At 42.2% G+C, this 18,308-nt stretch overlaps 1 protein-coding gene across 1 annotated transcript in view; it reads right to left on the bottom strand.

Moving 5' to 3' along the window:
- The window catches only part of ITGAV (integrin subunit alpha V), an 84,140-nt gene that overhangs the window by 37,615 nt on the left and 28,217 nt on the right, over positions 1–18,308 (bottom strand). Inside the window, exons 3-7 of the mRNA XM_034785197.1 lie at positions 8,902–8,993; positions 8,307–8,421; positions 6,265–6,326; positions 3,950–3,995; positions 2,229–2,354 (exon numbers count right to left, since the gene is read on the bottom strand). Of these exons, the coding sequence (XP_034641088.1) occupies positions 2,229–2,354; positions 3,950–3,995; positions 6,265–6,326; positions 8,307–8,421; positions 8,902–8,993 (441 nt within the window). The remainder of the gene's footprint in view (positions 1–2,228; positions 2,355–3,949; positions 3,996–6,264; positions 6,327–8,306; positions 8,422–8,901; positions 8,994–18,308) is intronic.

Genomic DNA, 18,308 nt, shown 5'->3' with positions numbered 1-18,308 from the left:
AGATAGCAGACAATGACTTGTTCTGTGTAAATTCAGACTGTGGCAGTAAAATAATCTCAAAGCTCTTTGCTAACTACTTAATACAAAAAAGCCCAGTCACAATACCAATTTTACTGATAGGTAAAAATGAACAGATGCACAGTGAAGTGCACACAGTTAGACAAAAGTGCTTGGCTCCTGGGCCTCATGTCTACTCACAAGACCTTCAGGAAAGAAAACAGGAATTTTGCTAAGACATCATTACTGGCACTTCTGCTTTTGTGAAAAGAGACCTAGGATTCTTAAATGACCACAAGAATTCAGGACCTCTATATTAATCTCATAATTCTCCCAACCATTACACTGGACCATTAGTCCAGTACAGTTTCAGAGGAAATAGTATTACAAAGTCACTTTTTGCAACACAATACCCTTTAGAAGATCACACATCCACCCAAGTACAGACCCTACTTAACCGGTCAGATCTGACAGACTCCAACATGCTCTAGTTCAATTTATTTTAGTGAGGAAGAACAGTTTCTTCCTTTAGATAAGGGTTTTACTTGGAAGTTTAAGGCACAGTATTTTTTGAGAACTTCCAGGAACTGTAGCAAGAGCATCGATATTAATTTGATACAGTATTAAATGATGAACATGTTCAGGTCCAGACAGGGGAATATTTTTAGAAAGGACAATTCTTTTAAACAATGTACGTGTGAACAAAATAAAAATGTTTCCCAAACAGCCTTTTCTTAAAGGAGTTCCTGGTCCTCTGTTTTGCACATTCAGTAAGATGGATATATATCCACTATTCTTGGAATACAGACCTCACATTGGTATCCATAGGAATTCTACACACTCACCCAAGGAACACCCTAAAACTATTCTCTCCCAGGAATTTTACTTCATGTTCCCTAGGAACATTTTTCCTTTCCTTTCTTTTGTCTAAGCTAGACCTATATAAAGCTAAATGATTACTTCCTTCACCTCTCCTGGAGAACACTTTTATTCATTATTCCCTCAACACACATTTTCATTTTGTTTCATAGAATCCAAAGGCTACTTCCAACTGCTGTATTTCTAAAGTAAACACAATATGTGTGAGGGGGTGGGTGTGGATGTGAATCTCCATATAAAATCATATATAGTGATGTAAGGCCTGATTGAAAGTCTAGTAAAGTCAATGGAAAGACTCCCGCTGGCTTCCCTGGGCTTTGGCTCAGGGCCATGAAAAGTTAACAGCATCCACTGTGTTGACAAAAATGAAACGAGGTCTCAAGTGACTCTGACATATTGATAAATTGGTGCAATATTGAAAAGCCGACTTTCACTTGTTCCTGACCAAAACATTTTTTTATCTAGAAAGAGGACTGCTCTAAGCATGAATTTAAACTAGTAAGTAGGTTTCAAATGCTTCTAATGTTTCAGCATTTTAACATAATCTCCAGCACCTGTTTATCTAGGTTTATGTAAGGGTGGGGAAATGGGTCACTGAGATTGACCTCTGTTCCCATATTAGCAGGGTCCACTTATACACTTTTTGGGGTCTTTTATTCTCCTTTAAGACCTCTCAGGGAAAGTTGAATTTTGAATTACCTTGGAAACTGGTATGATTTGAACAGGCAAGTCTGATTCCATGCCAGACTGGTGTACATTAGACTGTCCTGTAAAGGCAGAACAGGGCTTGTTCCTTTACTTTCACAATTTTAAAGTAATAAAGGACTTAAGAACTAGGGGATTAGGGGATTTTCTGTGCCATGTTACACCAGCTGCTGACTTAGAACTTCTTTTTTGAAGGGCAGAGGGAGAGGATTACGGAATAATAAGTAAACTCACTGATAAAGATTTCTGGTCACACTTTTTTTTTTCCCCAAGGGTCATACAGAATCACCGAGAAAGTGACAAATCTCTGACACCATATAAAAAGCAAGTGCAAAGCAAATATACATGGATTAGATAACATGTCCAGGAGCTCAAGATTGACCATGAGTCACTCTCCATATTAGAGAGACAAGATGGATGCACACAATCCTAAAAGGATAGGCATTTAGCAGGTAGAAACACTCTTATGAACTGCTATCTTTATCAACATTAACATTCAGTAAGGGTTCAAACCTGCTCCTGTTGAAATCAATGAAGTCAATAAAAGTTATTGGGTCTTTTGCAATGGGTGCAGGATCAAATCTAATGAGTCTTGCTGCAATATTGATACAAATATCCCCCCCTTTTTTCCCCCCAAAGTGACCTACCCAAGTAGCTGTCATCAAAAGCAGCACTAGCGGACCGTGTTGCTAACTGGTCATCATACTTTATACTGTAGACTTTGGAATCGTATTTATCCACAATTTCTGCTACACGATCAGAAATGAGTTGACCTGCGGAAAAAAAATACATTAAAATAGATAATTGCTCCGGTGAATTTAACTGTGAAGAATGGGACTTAATCAGAGAATTTTTGGATTCTAAACCAATAGCTTTTCCATTAGACTAAAGGGAAAACCTCCATTAGACAACAATAACAGTAGCCATTGGGAGGCAAAAAAATAAAAATGTAGACCATGATCCAGCAGAGACTTAGGCTTTGTCTACAGTGGACTTTGTTGTTAAAACTTTTGTCATTCAGGGGTGTGAAAAAAAAACATCCCCCGAATGACAAAAGTTTTACCGATGAAAAGTACCGGTCTGAACAGTGCTTTGTCGGGGGGGGGAGAGTTCTCCTGCCGATAAAGCTACCACTGCTCGTTGGGGGTGGAAGTTTTTTGCCTGCGAGACAGCACTTTCCTGCCGACAAACAGCGGCTACACTGCGTGCCTTTTAGCGGCATTTCAGAATTTAGCTTAAAAGAATTGTAGGAAATTATGAAACTCCAAGTTCAGGAGCATTATTTTATTTATAAATTACTGTTACATTTAGATTTTTTTTTTCCTTTCAAGTTTTATGTAAGAGATGACAATTTCTCAAGGAGCTAACAAAATAAACATACATTACTAACTCAATTTGATGAGCATCTGTTGCATCTGTAATGCATTTTTAATCACTCTCCTTTATTCAGGGTCTGCACTAATACTAATGGAACATGGGCAACTACATTTGGCAGCTGCTCACTAGTGGTGGGGGTAGCAAGTCAATCGGCTTTTGTATTCACAGGCTGTCTATGCTGCTTGAGCTATCGTGCTAAAAATAGCAGCATGGACGTTGCAGCACAAGCTAGCTGCCCAAGTACAAGCCCAACCGACCCCTTGAGCCTGTACTCAGGTGGCTAACCCATGCCACCGTGTCCACACTGCTATTTTTAGCAAATTTGTTTGAGCATAGCTAGTGCGTGTCTGTCTGCCAGGCCGAGAGGGCTCTTCCACAGCTACAGTGTAGATACACCCACAGTGTCCGTGGATGAGCAATGGTCAGTTGAAGGCCTTCCCTCTAGGAGAAGATAGATGAAATGTTCTTGTGGAAACTGTGAAGTCAGAGGTAACGTTTGTGTTACAGCGCAGGGCATGTGGAGAATGTAGCATATCTTTATATCCAAAGGAAATGGAATGTACTTCTCTTTGTGGGGCCTGTAACGCGTCTCATTGACAGTGAATAATTTGATGTCTGTGTTATAAGATACAGGAAAGACCTCTTGCTTAACTTTTCATTTCCTTGCTTTTAAGGTTTTGGGTGGACGGGCAAAATATTCCCTGAGGTAACCTCATCGGGCTTGAACAAAATATTTGCCTTTAGGAACAAACACACACATTTTATATATTTAACAGAACATTTGTATGGCTATTTAGATAATAATCAGTGCAAAGAAGTCTTTTAAAGCTGCCTCAAATATTCAGTAAATGTTTTAAGGGGATTAAAAAAATATATTTCTAGTGTCTCATTCACGGAGATATTGACGTTTATGGAGGAATCAAGATAGGTGGAATGGGGGTGGAAAATCTAGGATGTCAGCATTTTTTGTCACATAAGTGATTTGTCTCACCTTGCCAGTAGAAGCTTCCAGGTCCTCCAAGAAGTACCCGGTCTCCCTAGAAAGAATTAAATAAAAAAAAATAAGAACCCTAATTACCATACATCTGAAAAATAATAAACTATAATGAAATATATGGTAATTCTAGGGTCACATAGTTCTCTTGTACTGTAAAGTTGCTGTAGCAACCAGGCCACATGTTATATTTTTTTAATTATGATTTGAGATTACACGGGCCTACTAAAAGAGAATCAAAAACAAAAAGGAAATAATTAAAAATGTTGATCTTCTAGAATTTTATTAGGTTTAACACTACTGAAGCAAATCGACATCTGCTTTTTGATCAATTTATTTTCCCTCCCCTATGCTCCTCCCCTCACCCCGCCTCTTCTTTTTAAACTCTGAACTGAATGATTCATGTCATTTTAGCTGAGACTCCTACAGGCATAATTTGAAGACAATAGAATATAGTTAGAACAAAACCGTATGACATTTTGCTAGGAGTCTGTCATATGACCGGTTTCTGTGGAGGCATACAAACTATTCCCTCCTCTCCTCCCCCCCTACCTTTTCTTAATCAACTACAGAAATATTGTACACAAAGAAGTCTTGGTTTTGATCTTTGTCTATATTACAGCAACAGCTTTGTTATCCAGCATGTGGGTGGAATGGGGGGTTGACGGTTAGGTCAAAAATTCCAGTTAACTAAGAGGGAGTTTGGGTGCAGGAGGGGGCTCAGGGCTGGGGCACGGGAGGGGTTTCAGGGTGCCTGATCTGGATGGCTCTCACCTCGCGCAGCTCCCCAAAAGTGGCGACATGTCCAGAGAGGGGCGGCCAAGCAGCTCTGAATGCTGGCTCCGCCTCCAGGCACCGCCCCCACAGCTCCCATTGGCCACAGTCCCTGGCCAATGGGAGCTGCAGAGTCAGCGCTCGGGGCAGGGCGGGGGCAGCGCACAGAGCCCCTGTGGCCATTCCTCCACCTAGGAGCATTAACCTCGGCCAGTGGGAGTTGTGGGGGTGGCACCTGCAGGCAAAGGCAGTGCACAGAGCCACTGGCCGCATCTCTCCGGACATGTCACCACTTGTGGGGAGCTGCCCAAGGTAAGTGCCGCCCAGATCCAGCACCCTGAAACCTCTCCCACACCCCAACCCACTGCCCCTCTCCATCTCCCGCACCTGCACCCCCTCCCAGAGCCCACGCCCCGCAACCCCTCCCGAAAGGATTGATTATAGAGCTTTCTGGTTTGCAAAGTGCCAGATAACACAGCTTTTCCTGCACTTGGTATGGCTATGATCCAGCAAAGCATGTTTGTAACTTTAAGCACAAGCAGTCCCATTCAAGTCATTGGGACTACTTGTGTGCTTACAGCAATGCATGTGCTTATGCGTGTTGCTGGATCAAGTCCTGTTTTTTATGTGATGCTTAGCTTTGTAAACATTTTCTCTCTATTTGGATTTTAAAAGAAAACAAACGAAAAAAAGGAACATTAAAAGAGAATATACGAAAAACACATTTTCATACAGCAACCTACATACATAAAGAAAGAAAACATAAGGAAGAGAACAAGAGCAAGAAGAGAATGAAAATGTAGAGCTGTGGCTCAATACGCAGCAGTGATTTGGGTCTACAAGCACAGTCTACTAACGGAGTTATTAAGAGGGGGTTACACTGTCACTTTCAGAGCAAGGCATTCCTGGAAGAGAACTGACTTAGTGACTTAAAGTGACCAGTGTATGGTTAAGTGTCTAAGGCCTTGGCTACACTTACCCGGTAGTTCGACGGCTGGAAATCGAACTTCTGGGTTCGACTTATCGCGTCTAGTCTGGACGTGATAAGTCGAACCCGGAAGTGCTCGCCGTCGACTGCGGTACTCCAGCTCGCCGAGAGGAGTACCGCGGAGTCGACGGGGGAGCCTGCCTGCCGCGTGTGGACCAAGGTAAGTTCGAACTAATTCGAACTAAGGTACTTCGAACTTCAGCTACGTTATTCACGTAGCTGAAGTTGCGTACCTTAGTTCGAATTAGGGGGGTAGTGTAGACCAAGCCTTATAAAATTACATTGACAGAAGCTGGAAATGCAGGGTACTTATGTAGGGCAGGATCTTTCAGAGCTTAGGTGCTAAGCACCTTGCAGGATCAGGGCCCATAGTGATGGCTTGTTCCAAACTTTTCAATTAGTTTACTTTTTTTACTTAATTTTTACTTTTAGGAATGATGGATCTTTAGTTTAAAAAACAGATACATGCCTATATCAGGTATTGGTTGGAACTGCTGTAATTTGTCTGCTGACTTGTGAAAACAGGCTACATCCAATGAGCATCACATACCTTTGTAAAATCAATGCTAAAGCCTCCTTGACAAAATCCCTGTCCATCAGCATCAATAATTGCTACAAAAAAAAAAAAAAAAAAAAAAAAAAAAAAAACAGATGGGGAGAGAGTGATAAATTAAACTTTGTGACAGGGAATGGTAAGATGGTTATAATTACATTGACCCATTCTGCTCAAACATCCTTGGATGGCCAGAGCCTGGACTGGGTGAACTTGAACTCCAGGTGATTTTTGGTTTGGTGTGAGGGAGATTTTTGTCCCTCTCTCTGAAGCAGTGGTCAAAGCCAGAGGTCAGATACCAAATTAGGTGGCTTCAACAGTTTGTTCTAATATGGCAAGGCAGATATTTCTTCCTGTTCTTCAACACATAATCAAATAACTTTAGGATTAGTTCTAGGCCAGGGGTAGGCAACCTATGGCACGCGTGCCGAAGGCGGCACACGAGCTGATTTTCAGCGCCACTCACACTGCCCAGGTCCTGGCCGCCAGTCCGGGGGGCTCTGCATTTTAATTTAATTTTAAATGAAGCTTCTTAAATATTTTGAAACCTTATTTACTTTACATACAACAATAGTTTAGTTATATATTATAGGCTTATATAAAAAAGACCTTCTAAAAACATTAAAATGTATTACTGGCATGCAAAACCTTAAATTAGAGTGAATAAATGAAGACTCGGCACACCACTTGTGAAAGGTTGCCGACACCTGTTCTAGGCCTATCTGAATAGAAGTAAATGGTAACTCCATATTTCTGCCGAGTTAAAATCCAAAGGTATTGGGGAAAAATAGATGTCAAGTATCTGGAAAAAGGAACATATTTTTCTCTTTCTACGCAAAAAAAAGCACACCACCACCAGAAAGCTATACAACTATAATATATTTCAAGGGTTGTCTGAAGAAGAAGAGAAAAGCATTCCAGGCTGATAGTTCCCATGCTAGGATTCAGCCCAGAGAGAGATTTTATGACTGAGTTAATCCCCTGAATATACAGCTTTAGGGCAATAATATGACAGGCCCTTATTTATAACTGTTGAATATTCGTTAAGTTTAAGACATAGACATTTATGCTTTTATGTTGGATGACTATGGAATGCACTTCCTGCTGTTCTGCAGAATTTCTCAGTCAGTGTTGTGATTCAAAAGTAGGTTAAAGAAATAGGGTAACAAATTTCAAAAGTAATCTTTTATTCTGGGTGCTCAAGTTGAGACATCTTGGGTCTGATTTCAGAGGTGTGAGCCACCACAGGCCCCACTGATATGACCAAGGTTTGTGGGTGCTCAGCACTTTCAAACAAATAGACCCATGATATCTGACATGGAGTACAAAAAACACGAAGGCACCAAAAATCAGAGGCTACTTTTGAAAATGTTAGCAACTAAAAGTAGGGTGTTATTTGACACAGCTAAGCAGCACAGAAGTGAGACTGTTCTGTGCAGGGCACTTTGTACTCATAATATGTTGCAGTACCCTAATTATTCTCTTCTTCAGTAGTTCACTGGCAGAAACTTTAATCTGCTCTGGCACATTTCATACAGTTAAAAGGAGCATCAATTGGAGCATTAATATGACATTCTGAATCTGGAATTATTAAATTCATGCATTGGGGGTTGCAACAGAGCAACATCCACATCCCAGAAGGAAAGTGAGCTCATTTTGGATGCCACAACAATTATCAATGAGCTGTGAAATTCATATCTGGATTTTCCCAAATTCAGGGATATTTGGATCCATGGTCTTAGTTTGATCCACTGTAGGGAACAGGGGTGGGGATGGTGGGGGTGGAGAGAGAGAGAGACACCGACATCTGTGAAATTTGAATGCAAATCCTGAACACCTCGAAAGTTCAGGAGTACCCAGACCTGGGGCTTTGGGTCAGGCTCTTCCCCAATTGCCACAAATGCCAACCTGACCATGGAAAAAAAGAGGGAAGGCACAAAACAGATTCTCTTCTTACTCCCCACAAATATACATAAAATTGGTGTAACAGAGGAGAAACTGAAATTACTAAGTTAAACAACAAAACCTTCTATACGTACGCGATCTGCAGGGAGCATATTCAACAGCCTTAGATCCATCATGAAGGTAACAAGTTCCTACAGGCTCTCTCTCCTGTTTCACTTCAGTTCTCCAATGATACAAGGGGGCACAGGCCTGAGGAAAAGACATGACAGTCTATAAAACAGATCTCTCTTCAGAACACCTGAGCAGGTCGGATGGCTCTTTGCACCATTGTTCTACTGCATGCCCAAGGAAAAAAGATCCAAAAGCACTGCTTTTAGGAGAAGTACATCACATTACCCACACAATGGGCAGTTGTAACAACCTTAGACAAGGAAAAGTCCACTTGTATTTTTAGAAATGTGCATTCGTTGATAGAAAGCTGTGTACAACTCTCATAAAATAATCTATTGGAAGAGCTTTAGAGGGATTTTTCAGAAATAACTTCAACATCCACTAATTCATGAATTATACTAGACTTTCCCTAGCACAAGAAGAAAAGCCAGCCAATAAACTCCTAATGAGAAACTCAAATTGGATGGCAAGGCTAAGTTTAATTCTGAACTGTCACAGTCCTTCCATTGCAGTATTTTCCTGTAGAAGTGTCCGAAAAACATTACAAGCAAGACTTACCAGAATTTTATCATTTTTAGACCTCACAGATGCTCCAAACCACTGATGAGACTTAAACTCCAGTGGATCATTAGGGGCAAAATTTCTATCGCCTACAAAGAAAATTAAAAACACAGCATTATTTCATGAGCACTGAGTGAGCTTTAGAGAAACAATACTAATACAGGTTTCAGAGTAGCAGCCGTGTTAGTCTGTATCCGCAAAAAGAAGAACAGGAGTACTTGTGGCACCTTAGAGACTAACAGATTTATTAGAGCATAAGCTTTCGTGGACTACAGCCCACTTCTTCGGATGTATATACATCCGAAGAAGTGGGCTGTAGTCCACGAAAGCTTATGCTCTAATAAATCTGTTAGTCTCTAAGGTGCCACAAGTACTCCTGTTCTTCTTTTTGCGGATACAGACTAACACGGCTGCTACTCTGAAACCTGTATTAGTATTGTTTCTCTAAAGCTCACTCAGTGCTCATGAAATAATGCTGTGTTTTTAATTTTCTTTGTAGGCGATAGAAATTTTGCCCCTAATGATCCACTGGAGTTTAAGTCTCATCAGTGGTTTGGAGCATCTGTGAGGTCTAAAAATGATAAAATTCTGGTAAGTCTTGCTTGTAATGTTTTTCGGACACTTCTACAGGAAAATACTGCAATGGAAGGACTGTGACNATACATCCGAAGAAGTGGGCTGTAGTCCACGAAAGCTTATGCTCTAATAAATCTGTTAGTCTCTAAGGTGCCACAAGTAATACTAATACAGACAGAGATAAAAAGCAAGCCGAAACCAATAATACTTGAGGGCAGAAATAGCTTTGATAGAAGTAATTTTTTTCTGATGTGCTTATATCTCTATGGGATATCTGACTATTTACCCAACATGTAAGAAGCATAGGCAGAATGCTGAATTACTGTAAGAGCACAATGACAGGTTTCAGGGTAGCAGCCGTGTTAGTCTGTATCCTCAAAAAGAACAGTGTTGCAATTTCCACTCTGAATGTTATCAAATCAAGTAAAGATTCAAAAATAGACCAACTGATATGATTAGATACAAAGTAGGAGTAAAGTTTTGCTGTCTACAGTAACCAATGAGTTAAAACGTAAGTAAGTTGAATAAGACAGTTATGGCTAACTTGTGCCTTCCTAAGGGCGTATGTGCATTGACTTCATACTTTAAGTTAATTCCCCTTCACTTTCCTGAGTACCCCCATATACATGCCCTAAAAGTTAACTGTTGTTGTGGAAGCTTGGGAGGAGTAAGTTAACTTGAATGGTTTCTTGTGTAAGCGTAAATGTAAAAATCATCTAACATACCCAGCCCTGATCCTTCTCCTACTAAGAGCAATGGAAAGTTTGCCATTTCAGAGAGAAGATAATCAAACCCCTAGGGTACAGCACTCAGAGTGGGAGATAACTAAGGGCTTGTCTACATAGGGGAAATAGCCTGGAATAGCCTGAAAATGGATTAACCTAGAGGCACTTTTACTACAAAAAAGGAGAGTCCACACAAGGAGGTAGTGAAGAATAAGTTACTGCAGTTTAAATCCACACCCTAGCTTATTTTGCAATAGCTTCCTTGTGTACACAAGACATGAAAATTACTGAAGTTTTGCTATGTCTGTGTTTAAAGTATCAGCAAGCTGACTAGTTGATACATCAGTCCCACATGCTGCAAAAAATACCCTCTCTTGTGAATCAGCAGCTCATTACTCAATACTTGTGACTACTTGAATCAAAACTTCCTTGTACATTATACACCTTGTAAGGAAATCTCTGTGTCCATAGGCATGCTATTACTTCCTGATGGGGAAATCCTGCGGAAAGGAAAACAAAGCAGACTCCAGTCCCCACAGGCGTCTAAAACAAACAGGTGGTTAGATAACCCTTAGGGCTAGTCTACACTAGGCGGGGGATCAATCCAAGATACGCAACTTCAGCTACGCAAATAGCATAGCTGAAGTCGAAGTATCTTGGATCTAATTACTGGGGTCCACACGGCGTGGGATCGATGGCCACGGCTCCCCCGTCGACTGCGCTACCGCCGCTAGCTCTGGTGGAGTTCCGGAGTCGACAGTGAGCGCGTTTGGGGATCAATATATCGCGTCTTAACAAGACGCAATATATCGATCCCGGATAAATCGATTGCTACCCGCCCGAAGACATACCCTTAGTCTGATCTTAGTCCAGAACAACACAGAAACCAAGACAGGTTTCCATAGTGTCAGAGAAAGTTATTTTATTTTTCTAATTTCAATAGCACAAAGAGGCCAATGAAAAAGACATTTCAGTCCCTTCTGCTCTCTCACCATATTCCTATTTAATACTTCAATGGCCAGTAAAAGTGCACATCTCTCCATGATCAGCAGCCTGTAGATTTGTATTACCACCCAGCGGTAGCAGAATTTGGTCAATTTCTGTCTGGAGCAGAAATCTGTAATTTGAAGCCAGGTATCTTCTGAATGCGATTTGATTATTTACAGTATGTACACAAGTCCTGTAACCCTTCAACAGGTTTGGTAACACATGGCACACAGGCAAATCCTTCTTCCAGAATCCTCCAGGCAAGGCACTTTTTGCCCTGTCCCCAGAAACAGCTGTCTTGCCTCTGAGGGGCCCCCCCGCAAGTCTCTCTTTTTACAGACTAATCCCTTCAATTTTACACCTGGGGAACTCCTAATCCCAGGCTGCTCACCAAGGCTACATGACCTGGAAAAGTGAACCTGGGGCTCTGCAGTACCAAGGAAGTTGGAACCTCAGTGCTTCAAGTGCCAGACAAAGGAGAATGTTTTAATCCACACAATAACAATACCCTTAATGATGTGTTGGGTTGTGGTTATTGTGTATGGCATTTTTAACTCTTTTTATGGGGAGTTTCATCCTAGGTGCTTCCATCTCAGTGATTATGGAACCATTAAGCACCTTTTGCCATAACAGTATTAAAAAGGTAGAGAATGAGGTGGGTTTAAAAAAAAAAAAAAGATCAGTTTCCCTAATTAAAGCTTTCCGTATGCGGATGTAAATTGGAGACTGCAATATATCTAGGACTTGACTGAACTAAGTTATAGGTTAACAGTTAAATTTTCCAAAGCACCCTGCATGACTATGCTCCCACTGAAATCAAGCACTGGGTGCTTTTGAAAAATTCCACCCTAAACTATGTCTACACTGGCAACTGAATGACAAAACTTTTGTCTTTCAGAGGTGTTATAAAAAAACAAAAACAAACAAAACCCTGAAAGACAAAAGTTTTGCCGCAACAAATGCCAGTGTGAACCGCGTGTTGTCAGCAGGAGCGCTCTCCTGCTGACAATGCAAATACAAACACCGCTCGTTGGGAGTGGAAGTTTTCGTTGGCAGGAGAGACGACAAACAGCAGCTACACTGCATGACTTTTAGCAGCACGGTTGTAGCGACACAACCGTAGGGTTACCATACGTCCGGATTTTCCCGGACATGTCCGGCTTTTGGGGGCTCAAATCCCCGTCCGGGGGGAAATCCCCAAAAGCCAGGCATGTCCGGGAAAATCGGGAGGCTCGGCCGGGGCTTCTTTGTCTGGGGCCGGAGCTGGTGCGGGGCCGGGGTCGCGGGGCCGGGGGCATGGTGCCGGGCCGGGCTGGGCGCGGGGCCGGGGTCCGGGCCGGGAGCCGGGGTCCCGGGCCGGGCCCACAGGGCTGGGAGCCGGGCTGGGCCCGCGGGGCCGGGAGCCGGGCCGGGGAGCCGGAAGCCGGGCTGGGGAGCCGGACCGGGCCCGCGGGTCGGGGAGCCGGGCCGGGCCCGCGGGGCTGGGAGCCGGGCCGGGGAGCCGGGAGCCGGGCCCACGGGGCTGGGAGCCGGGGTCGCGGGGCCGGGAGCCGGCACCCCAGGGCCCAAGCCGACCCAGGCTGGAGCCGCCGGGGGCCAGCCTGGGCCGCGCCTTCTCCCCCCACACCCCCCCTTACCTGCTTCAGGCTTCCCACAAATTAAATGTTCGCGGGAAGCAGGGGAGGGGGCGGAGACTTTGGGAGGGGGCGGAGTTGGGGCGGGGGCGGGGCTGGGGGCGGGGGCGGGGCCCCGGGGAGTGTCCTCCATTTGGAGGCACAAAATATGGTAACCCTACACAACCGTATCGCTAAAAGTTGTGTAGTGTAGACAAAACCTAGGGATTCTGGCAAGCCGCTGTTGGAGTGGGAGGAGAGATTTAAGCACAGTTGTTTAGGTATATTCCACAAACACAGAAAATGATACCTTTTGTTCTTCTGAACATGCTCAGAAGCGTTCAACATACAGTATTAATGCACAAATGTTTGACATGAGAGATTAAATTTTTGTTAACTAAGCCTTACAAAGAAGCTCAATTACGAAACAAAATAATCATATTTCATAAGCAGTGTTTGGACAAAGAGAAAAAAGAACTGTCTCCTCTCTCGAGCAAGGCAAAAACATCTCACCTACATGTATCAACAAGTGAGAAATATATGCACTGCAATAGCTTCTCCCTAGCAGCTTTTTTAGATTGTGCCAAAAGTTAAAGTTTCACAAGAGTATTCTTTAGCCTGGCAGGCACAGAAAGTAAATTAGGTCTAGAGTCCTAAGCGTGCAAAACTGAAAATCAGTAAGTGTTTACTAAAACTTATGAAACTTTGGGTACAAGAGTTCACATGCTCAAACCAATGTAAGACATTTTGGTGGACAATTTTTTGTACTATTTATTTCTGAATTTTGTTAAACCATTGATGAGAAAATTACATCTAGCTACTATATATTTTAAATCAACAATTTTACAGATTGATTCATATTTTAATACATTTTAAAATTACTGTAAAACCATCTCAGTGAGCATGTCTCTCTAACCATAATGTTGCCGACCCCAAGTAAATAAATACATACATACATAAAATTGGTCAGGTCCTCAAAAATCATGATATTGTCTTAAAAATCATGAGATTTGAAAAATAATTAATTGGGGCTTCTTTTTATTTGCTTTCTGGTTTGGGGGCCTCAGAGTTCAATTTTGTTAAGCTTTTGTTCACAGACTAGAAACTTTTTTTGGTTTGTTTTTAAAATGAAAGCTGAGATTTTCACGTAACCATCAACTGACTGTAGTAACTGGGGCTTTAATACCAAGTACCATGAGACTTCTGACTAAAGAAGAGAGTTGACAACTCTTTCACTGTTAACCCCTGTCCATTCTCTCCATTTTGTTTGTTGCATCATCTTGTCTTGTTTTAAACTTAAATTGTAAGCTCTTTGGGACAGACTCTCTCTCCTACTATGAATCTGTACAGCACCTAGCACAATGGACACTTTGGTTTCTCTGCAGTACAAATAAAATAACTACAAAATGAAAATCTAGTGCAGACCTGACCCCGCCCCCCTTCCCTTGCAAAGTAAAATGTAACTTTAATCCCAACCAAAAAATCCCCTCAGGAAAAAAATTGTCTAAGTAGGCCTTGCAGCATGCTCCACTGTCAACTGACCAGAGTTCCACACAGAAAACATGCCACCAGATCCTCTCCTGTTTAAATCCAAAGCCATTGGGCTGGTCTTCACTGCTAAAGGAGCTGTGTTTTTTTACCTCGAAGTAGCTAATGCGCATAAGCTATTGGGAGGCAATAACCCGGTGAAGACAAGACACTTAGATTGACCTTGAAGTAAACACACTGAGGTCAGCCCTATTGCCTCCTCCCCGCTCCCCCACAGACTGACTGCAGCAAATTTATCTCACAGTTAAAAAAAAAAAAAAAAAAAGGGTGGGGCGGGGGGGGGGGCTCATCTTCACTGTGTCTTACAGTGAAGGATAGCTCCCATCCATTAGTTATCCCTCAGTAAAAAATGCAGCTGCTTTTTTTTTTTTTTTTTTTTTTTTTAAAAAAAGCATTGAAGACAGGCTCATTAGGTCAACTGCAATGGTACCAACAAGGAGTGAAGTGCCTTTGAGGGTACGTCTACATTGCAACCAAAGACTCCCCAGGCAGCATGTCTCAGTCTAGGGCAACTGACTTGAGCTCGGGCTATCGGGCTAAAAATAGCATTGTAGCCATTCAGGCTTCAGCTTGAATCCAGGCTCTGAGACCCTCCCCTTCTCCCTCACTGAGGGCTTGTCTATACTTACGCGCTGGTTCGGCGGCAGGCAATCGAACTTCTGGGTTCGATTTATCGTGTCTTGTCTGGACGCGATAAATCGAACCCAGAAGTGCTCCCCATCGACTCCGGTAATTCTGCTCGGCGCAAGGAGTACGCAGAGTCAACGGGGGAGCCTGCCTGCCGCGTCTGGACTGCGTTAAGTTCGAACTAAGGTACGTTGAGAAGTTGCGTACCTTAGTTCGAATTGGGGGGTTAGTGTAGACCAGGCCTGAGTTTCAGAACCTGCAATCCAGCCCCAATGTTTACACTGCTATTTTTAGCCCCATAATGGGAGCCCGAATCAGCTGATCTGAGCTGTGGGACTCTGCTGGAAATCTTTTTTTGCAGCGTAGGCATATCCTAAGATAGCCAGGGCCTTAGCATACAGGGCTTCTTAGGTCAAAACCAACACAGGTGGATAACATAGTTAACCTTGCTGCTCTAAGTTTCTACAGCAGTGTTCATTCTTCTTTTATTTTAACTCTTTTGTAGCTTATCAAGGCTGCCTAATGAATGCTTGTCATGGGGTGTATATACCAAACCAAAGAATTAATACAGGCGCTGTTGGCCAAGGCTGATTGAAAGCCTTGCAGCAGCTGGAAGGATAAGTTAAAAGGGCTGGGAAGCAGAAGGGTGGGTGGATACCAGAGGAGCGAGCGGGTTAGAGAAAGGAGCTCCTGCCAGCAAACTACTAAAGAGCTGACCAGAAACAACAGCCCAGGAGGGGATGAATGATGGACAGGCTGGAGAGCCTGCAGAGATCTAGGGGAAGCAGCTGCAGGCACGGTCAGAGTCACAAGAACCCGGATTTTCCTTATCTAACTTGAGGTCCTTGAACTGGAACCCAGTGGAGTAGGCGGGCCTGGGTTCCCTTATCAACCCCCAATGGACCTGGAACTGGAGAAAGGCTTTTCAGACTCCTGGTCACCAGAATTAGATGGACAGCCCCGCTAGGCTAGGTGAGCCCAGGGGCTGTGCCAAGCATGGCCAGAGGGGACACTGTTGCACTACCCCACAATGCCTTTAAAACACTGCATCCAATTTTTAAATGGGTGTTTGAACGCACACCTAGGAGGTACACATTTTGCTCAGACAGATTTGTTAATTTTTCAAACTACATCTACAAATCTCCTTGCCAAGTTAAAATGCATCCATTACAAGGAACACAGTTGGTGGGTAAGCCCCTTCATTTTCAGTTTAAACCAATTTTTAACGAAAAAATTATGGGTTTTACAAAAAGTATTTGTTTTTTTCTTGATTTTCATCCTACTTTTGTATCATTCAAATATATAAAAAAAAATAATTCGTTGTATTATTAGGAAAATACAATACATTGCATGAGATATATGTATTACGATAATACATTAGTCTGCGTGTATATGCAAAGCTGCCTCTTGAAGTAAGGCTATGTATTAGTCTAGAATACACACAAACAAACAGGCCTGCTGCACTCAAGCTCTAAGTGTGTACACATCTGAATGTACTGATGAATCTCACATCTACCATGTCACATTTCAAGCTGTTAGCAGATAATGGTTTAAAGATTTGATATACTAAAATGGGAAGAAAACAAAAATCTGCATCAGAATAAGTTTCAAAACACAAGGAGGTATTCAAAAGTTTCAAAAAAATCAGGAGAAAAGGATGAAAGTTGAGTGTACGTAGTGCAAATGGTATGGCTAATTGTTAAATGTAAATATAGGCTAATAGTTCTAAATCTACAACAGTAAACTGTTTATTCAAATGAAAAGTTTTATTTGGGGATTAGAAATATATTGTTTTCTTGAACTCAGAGGTGGTATTGTGTTTTGAGTTCAGTTTTAGTTCTGCAGCAAACCACATTAATGCATTGATGAAAAGAATTCAACCTACTGAATACTTTTTTCCCTGTCCTTCTGTCCACCAAAATAAACCCTGATATTTACCCAGAAAAATTAAGAATTTTGCACCGATTTTCACCTGTTTTTGTTGCTGTAGTGGTAAACTCCCCGGAAACCTTAAATAAAATAAAAACTGAAAATGACGGGCCTTAATCATGGGGTACATGTCACATAAATAAAAATGAATGTATAAATGCCAGATCTGTGTTGGGGCTTTTCCTTTGTGCATCTGTTCCACCATCCTACTTATCATCATCATATGTACCTTTTCGTTAGGGAAAAGGACCTGATGTGCCAACTCAATAGTGCTCAGCCCCTTGTCACTCCTAGGACTTTTTCCTCTTTCTAGTCAGAGTAGGCAACCACTCCAAACAAAAAGTACCTTCACCTAACTGGTCCTAACACAATTATGCCTGGATACATTCCAGTTCTATTATAGTCAAGCCTCCTGCTCAAAAACAAACTTGGTATCCTTTACTGATCAGTTTTGTGGGTGTATTTTTGCTGCTGGAGAAACGGGACATTGTCATTATTATATTAAATAGGACTTAAATTTACATCTGGAAGTTGGGATGGGGAGAAATGGCAGGAAGAGGAGGAGATTATTAATCACACTCTTTCAAAGAAGGCAGAGAGATTCAAGGAGGGGGAGGTTTATTTCTGACATATTTTTGGCCAGTCCGCTACAGTCTATGCCTTCTTCATTCAATATAAATGCTATTTGCTATATAAACAATGGTGAAGTTACTGTTAAGTGATCTGGAAGTTGTGCTATGCAACCCTTAACATGCTTGGAAGCAGAAACTCATGAAAGCTCCATGGTAATGAGAAGATTGGACTGTAAACATTGTTCCCCTCTGGAAGTGAGAGTCTGAATTGAGGTAACTGTATGAGTCAAGACAAGAGGCACTGAACTGGTGAAGTTTGGCCCAGACTATGAATACTTAAAAAGCTGTAAAATTTTAAGACTGACCTAATTTACAGAATAGATTAAAGTCTCCTCAGTAAAATAAGGACTGGTGCAGTTAAGATGAGTTTTAATAAATGGAAACTTAATGCAGCTAGCCAAAAAAAGGCAACCTTACAAAATATACAGGAGTGCTCTTTACAGAAAGCAGATTGTAGATGGTTTGAAGCTGGACATCTTCCACCTAAAATCTGAATAAAGGTTTGACTGTGGGGGATCGTGAGCCAAGAGGGCGAATGTTAATCGTCATTTAAAAGTCCCATGCTGTGAAGGGACTGACTCCTGCATGAGTATCACTTGGTTAGCAAGCCTGTTTGGATCATGACCCAGTGATAAACGGGAACACAAAGCTCCTGCTTACCTCTGATTGGGGGAAAAAATCCTGTTACTTCCTCAAGGCTCTGTTGGAGCAACAGAATTCCCCCATCCGCTCCCCCCCCCACCTCATCTGATGTAAGCAAGAAGCTG

The sequence above is a fragment of the Trachemys scripta genome, chromosome 11, assembly GCF_013100865.1.
Source record: "Trachemys scripta elegans isolate TJP31775 chromosome 11, CAS_Tse_1.0, whole genome shotgun sequence".
Taxonomy (NCBI): domain Eukaryota; kingdom Metazoa; phylum Chordata; order Testudines; family Emydidae; genus Trachemys; species Trachemys scripta.
The sequence above is the reverse complement of the archived record's forward strand: the minus strand, read 5'-3'. Positions and strand labels throughout refer to the sequence as shown.